Genomic DNA, 6,271 nt, shown 5'->3' with positions numbered 1-6,271 from the left:
AAAAAAAAAAAGAACTTTGTACACTCCAAATCCCCTTAAGAAGACCTGCTAACTGCCTGGAAGACGCTTCAGGGCAACATGCAGATGCTAGAATTAGCAGTCCCTAGGTTTAGGAATTTCCTGATGCTAGAATTAGCAGTCCCTAGGTTTAGGAATACCCTGATTTCCTCTCCACAATATTCTCATTGTTCAACCCCATTTTCTGGCTCATTAGAGAAAACCTACTTGGTCTGCTGTGGTGTGGTGGTGCGACCAAAAATATCAAATGAGATATTAAACCAGTGGTAGATGTCAGCATGGATGACATGATATTTGTCACAGATTTCCTGGGGGGTCAATCCTTCTTCCATAGCCTTGGTCTCTGTTGCAGTACCATATTCATCTGTCCCACAGAGATAGAGGGTATTCCACTGGCGGAGGCGAGAGTACCTGGAGGAGAAGGCAGTCACCTGGGGCCTACTCACCAGTTCCTGGTCCCCAGGATTTTTCCAGTGCCCACCCTTGAAGCATCATATTGCTTTGGGGCCCAAGCCTCCCTCAGGAGGTCTCTCCTCCAGCAGTTAACACTACCTGGCAAAGACATCAGCACTGAGGACACAACCAATGATGTTTCCTAAGTGGGGGACGTTGTTGACATAAGGAAGGGCACTGGTAATGAGTACATTCCTTTCCCCAGCCACAGGCAACCTGGTAAGGAAGGAAGAAGACAGGTATACCAGGGAGATACACACAACAGTCAAGAAAGAGCAGTGCAGAGTGGACTAGCCACAGCCTTGTATTATCAGATGTTCCTATGGTCTGAAGTCTATCCTCACGTGAACCCACAGGCCATTAACTCGCGGAAGAACCACATGTCCCCCAACACTGTGGTAAGGCCCTGCCTACAGTGAGCGAGCCTCATGGACCATGTGTGTGCTGCATGTGCCTGCGCCAATACTGATTTCTAAAAGGAGAAGTATCTGCCTTCCCCTTTTACTGCTGTGACAATAGCTCATTCCTGGATTTAGAAACTTCCCAGGTATTGAGAAACTGTCCCTCAGCTCTGTCTAATCATCGCCCCTGTTACTGCTCAAGAACAGTTCTCTAGAGCTCTACACCTGTAATCCCAGTGATGAAGATGCTATTATCACAGCAGCACCTGGGAAGAAGAGGTCATTGCTGGAAAGCTACTTTTTTTTTGAGGCTATGTTGCTGTATAGTTCAGGATGGCTTTCAACTCGAGGTGATCCTCCTATCTCAGCCTCCCAAGCGCTGGTGCTACTAAAATTGCAGCTGTGCGCCATCACACACAGCTGCAGTTTATAAATTCCCTATTAAAAGCCAAACCCTTGTCCCTCAGGGCTTTGTACACTTTATTTATCTAAAATATCCTTTCTCTATGCTTACCCTTGCCTAACTCTCCTCATCTTACAAGTCTTAAATTTTTTTTGTCTTTGAGACAGGGTCTCATTCTGTAATTCAGGCTGGCCTTGAACTTACTTTGTAGCCCACTCTGGCCTCAAACTTGCAGCAATCTGGGCTGGGACTGTAATCTCAGTTCTTGGGAGGCTGAAGCCACAAATTCAAGGTCAGCCTCAACTACAGCCTGGGCTATATAGTGAGTTTAAGGCCACCTTGAATTACTATCTCAAAAAAGAAAGAAAAGAAAAACTAATCATATATTTGTCTGCCAGTTTTATAAGTATCTGTCTATTCCATTAGACACTAAGTTCTGTGAGTGTAAAGGGCCTATCTGGTAGGCTCTTCTCTTTCAACAATTTCCATGCATAAAACCAAGCCCCATTCCTCAGTGCCCACTCACACTGGATTCTGTTGGGGCCGAGGTGGGGGCAAAATTTCGAGGCCCTTCTCCCAAGCAGTCACAGCTGCAGCAATCTCCTCTTCAGATAGGACAGCCAGTTCCTCTTCCTATGAAGAACAGATGGAATTCCCGATTAGATAAACAAATTCTTTCCTTCCTATCAAACAACTAAAATGTCTCCGAGGCTCTGAGGATGCCCATCCCGTTCCAAACCTCAGGCTCATTGCTCACAGCCCTCCCCTCAGGCGGGCTAGGCTGGGGCTGCTTTTGGAGGTAGGGCCGGAGAGCCAGGACACCCTGCTTTTTCAGCACAGTTTCTGCAGCTCGCTGACATGGCTCCTGGGTACTCAGTGTCTGGAACCAGCTGCGCAGGGCACCCAGCTCCTCTGTGAGCATGGGAGAAAACAGAATCAGCAAACAGAAGGACCTGCTTGGGCAGCAGGAATGGACCTCCCCATCTCCTCTGGAGGTTTCTCTAGTTGCTTTTACCAGTTCCTTCAGCCCCTTCTGTTATAGTTACTCTGTCAAGCTGCACTTGAGGTAGACCCTCCATACTCTATTGCCTATACTGTAACCATCACAAGCTCCTGGGGTTGAGGCTTACAGGTAAGTGATATACAGGCACAGTTCTCACCAGGGAGGTAGGCTGGGTCTTGTAGTAATGGGTATAGTGCTCCCCACAAAACAATGTCAGCTAGAGATTCTGTCTCCTTGGTTGGGGAAGAAAAAGAGAAAGGCACATAGGTGAGGCACTCATTTTTCCCAGTTATTTATTTATTTGGTACAGGGTCTTGCTATGCAGTTTGGACTCCTACTGATCCTCCTGTCTCAGCTTCCCCAGAACTGGGATTACACGCTTGTGCCACCATGCCCAGTTTTGGGGCCAGCACGGCATACAGTTCTGGGGAACCCAGGTCCTTGTGCTCGCCAGGGAAGTGCTTAGACTGCCTACCTCCCTAGGCTTTTCCCATAAACAATATCTAATATTTATGAGTATCTGGTATATATCAAGTACCATTAAACACTTTATTCCACTTAATCTTCACAATAACTCAGTGTGGTAGGTATTTATATTACTTCCATCTCACAGATGAAAAAATTTAAGATTAAAGAATTTCAAATCAAACATGGTGATGGTGCATACCTATAATGCCAGCTCTTGGGAGGCTGAGGCAGGAGGATCATTGCAAGTTCAAGACTAGCCTGAGCTACCAAGTGAACTCAAGGCCAGCCTGAACTGCACAGTGAGACCCTGTCTCAAAAAGACAAAAAAACAACCCCCCCAAGTTTTACTGTTTTCAAGATCACATTGCTAGCAAGTGAAGAGTCAGGATTTGAACACTCTAAATAGTTTTTCCTCTTAATCCTTATACCATAAGCCTTCCCCAAAAACCATCTGAAGAATAGCTCACCCCAGCAAGGAAAGGACAATTCTGTCGACTCAAACTGTGGTCAATGTGAGTCAGAGCTCTCCCAAGTGGGCCAAGAACATCTTCACCTTTCTTGCCTTGGATCACTAAATAGTGCAGGGCAGCAGACAAAGCTGGCTAAAAGGCAAGGGCCAAAGGTCAGGGTGAGCATGCACAGCGCGGCCCCACCTGCTATCCCTCCAGCCTTAGTCCTACCTGCAACTCTGTGGCCTCCCATTCCAGCCACTGGTTGGTGAGGTCATCTGGTTCCCAGCCAGATAACAGAAAGAAGTACCTGCCAACATGAAAACAACAGAAGGTAGAATTAGAGGGGCCATTTATCCAGCCCATTTCCCTCACCCCTTAATGAAAAGGATGGCTGCAAATAAGATCACACAAAGGGTAGTGAGGCCTGCTACAATCCAGTCACCTCCCCACACAAGAACCAGTACTTACCGGCAGATCGCACTGGTGGAGAACAGGTAGTTGCCACTATCCAGCTGCAAGACAGGAAGCCTGGGCTGGGTCAGGAACGGGACCACACACTCTGATGCAGGAGAGGAAAATAAGTGGAAAAAAACCCAAAACAACACTTTGTCATCTTCGGGGAATTTTACATTGTTTCTGGAAAATGAAGAAAAACTAGCAACCTCAACCCAAAGGTTTCAGGATAGGACCACTGAAAGAGGGTAGGTCCAGAATATGCTTCAGAGGCCGACAGGTGTTCTGCTGAGACTGCCAGCTAAAACAGTAGACAGGAACTGCAGAGGACGGGGTGGTTTGAGGCCAGTGCTGCCACCGAGAACTGGAACAATGGAAAACAACTAAGATATCCTGGGAATGATCTGGGGTCAGAACGGCAGATCTAAATTAGAACTAGGAAGTCTGACAAGAGAAAGACTTCAAAGCCACCCAACGCTAGATGAAGTGGTGCACCCACTTGGGAGGCTGAGGCAGGAGGCTCACTGAGAGTTCGAGGCCAGTCTGGGCTACTGAGTTCAAGGCCAGCTTGAACTGCATAGTGAGATCCTGTCTCAAAAAGACCAAAAAAAAAAAAAAAAAAAAGTCACCCTAACAGTTGACTGAGAATGAGAACAGGTCGACTCAAGTGTATGGATGGATGTCTTAGGAGGAAGAGAGTGGGGCTTCCTAAGCATTGTAAAGGTACGCCTGGAGGTTTTCAAATAAGTAACAGAGTGGAACAGGTTGAGAGATGTAAGAGAAGACTGGGAAAGGGACAGGGAGGATTACTGGGGAAAAGCGGGGTTCCAGAAGACCAGAGAGCGGAGGTCAGGAATGAGATAAGAATGTTGAGTTCTTCAAGGATGTAAGTAATACAAGATGCGGCAGTAAAGGAAACGGCGTTGAAGTGAACAAAGATAGTGGGGGGAAGCTCTACTAGGAGTGCGTGAAGGGCCAAGACAGCGGCCAGGCGCCGCGCGGCGCGTCTCAGCCCCGCCCCCGTCGCGCACCGTCCCCCCCCCCGCTCCACCCCGAGTACCTTCCGGAGCCACAGTGCTGATGAGCAGCTCTGCCCGGCCCTCGACCCTCCCGGCCGCAACCAGCACCGGCAGGCTCCCTGGGGCGCCCTCGCTCACAAACAGTCTCATTTCCCCGAGAGTCGGTCGCTGATGCAACCGGAACCGGCCTCCCGCCACTGAAAGAAGCCGCCGCCGCGAGGCACCCCGGGAAATGGAGTTCTGCGTCCTGCAGTTGCCCGCGTTGCGCTCCCGAAAAGACTACCATTTCTCCCATCATGCAACGCTCAGGAAACAGGAAGAGGCTACCGTCGAGCCGGGGACGCCTCAGAAGCGGTGCTCGCGCGGCGCTCGTGATGGGACGACAGTAGGCGTGTGTCAGGGCTCCCGGGGCGTTTATATTTTAAGCTAGAGGGCATGAGACCACACCCTCTTCTTGCCATGTAGTTGTCAAGAACGAATAAAGGGGCTGTGGTCTCTGTAGCTCCTGGCAATCGCTGACTCAATTCAGCAGTCCAGTTACTACTGTGAGATTACTTTTGCTACCAAGGACAGGTTACTGTAGATGCCCTATCAGGCAACAAGGATGCCCCTAATAAGAATATTGACAAGAAGGGCCTACAACTTATAAAGGGTTAGCCAATGCCTTCAGAAGGACAGCAAAGGATCTGTAAGAAAAAGGTCAAATTGAGAGCCGGAGAGATAGCTCAGCTGACCAAGCGCCTGCTTAGGCAAGTGTAGGGACCAGAGTTCAATCCCCAGCACCACGTGTCCCGCCCCCAGGCGAGCTGAGCTAGTAGGCAACAGAGACCCGCTGGTGGCAGCACAGGCCTGTAATCCCAGCACTAGGGAGGCTGAAAAAAGGAGGATTACTATGAGTCTGAGCTGCATAGTGAGAACCTGTACCAAGTACATTAAAAAAAAAAAAGTCAAATTGAGGGGAAAAGGCGGTTTGACAAGATTATGCAAGGAAGCACGTAAATAATTGAGAAAGGAACCCTCCTTATTCCTCTTTTTATTTTTTTAAAGAGAATAAAAAGTAGTTTTAAAAAGCCACTTACAAAAAAGAAAGCCATTTAGAAATGATATTGAAAAAAAAGAAATGATACAGAATTTCACTAATCAAAATGATACAAATTAAACAATGGTTGCTATATTGCATATGGTTGTCTTTAAATTAGTTGTTCAGATTACCAGATATAAGCATGCAAAATTGGTCAAAACATTAAAAGGAAGAAAGGGGAAAATATTAAGCTTTAACTCCTCTTTCATTAGACTAACAAATCTATTGTACCTTTCAGCTTTTATTTACTCTTTCAGGTTCTTATACTAAGGAGACAATAGGATGTTTACACAGGCAGGTATGATTTATTTCACTTATGAGTATGGTTTCTAGTTGCATCCATTTACCTGTAAAAGCCTCGAGATTATCTTTTCTATAGCTGAGTAATACTCTATTGTATGAAAATACCACTCTTTTATCATTCCTCAGTTGATGAGCATTTGGGTTGTTTCCAAGATTTAGCTGTGATACATTGTGCTGCTATAAACATGGGTGTACATATACCATTGTGGCGTGATGT

The 6,271-nt window shown here is 47.1% G+C and overlaps 1 protein-coding gene across 2 annotated transcripts in view; it reads right to left on the bottom strand.

Annotated features, from left to right (window-relative positions):
• The window catches only part of Mars (methionyl-tRNA synthetase), a 20,371-nt gene extending 15,413 nt beyond the window's left edge, over nt 1-4,958 (bottom strand). Inside the window, exons 1-9 of one of the 2 annotated variants that reach the window (XM_004647004.1) lie at nt 4,712-4,958; nt 3,667-3,757; nt 3,427-3,505; nt 3,214-3,348; nt 2,436-2,511; nt 2,015-2,187; nt 1,802-1,908; nt 571-687; nt 226-429 (exon numbers count right to left, since the gene is read on the bottom strand). In XM_004647004.1, the coding sequence (XP_004647061.1) occupies nt 226-429; nt 571-687; nt 1,802-1,908; nt 2,015-2,187; nt 2,436-2,511; nt 3,214-3,348; nt 3,427-3,505; nt 3,667-3,757; nt 4,712-4,820 (1,091 nt within the window). In that variant the 5' untranslated portion in view covers nt 4,821-4,958. Of the gene's footprint in view, nt 1-225; nt 430-570; nt 688-1,801; nt 1,909-2,014; nt 2,188-2,435; nt 2,512-3,213; nt 3,349-3,426; nt 3,506-3,666; nt 3,758-4,711 lie in introns of those variants that run through there. The other variant, XM_023707300.1, reaches the window with a different exon arrangement.
• Nucleotides 4,959-6,271: the final 1,313 nt, after the last annotated feature.

This window comes from Octodon degus, unplaced genomic scaffold, assembly GCF_000260255.1.
Source record: "Octodon degus isolate 3935 unplaced genomic scaffold, OctDeg1.0 scaffold00286, whole genome shotgun sequence".
Taxonomy (NCBI): domain Eukaryota; kingdom Metazoa; phylum Chordata; class Mammalia; order Rodentia; family Octodontidae; genus Octodon; species Octodon degus.
The sequence above is the reverse complement of the archived record's forward strand: the minus strand, read 5'-3'. Positions and strand labels throughout refer to the sequence as shown.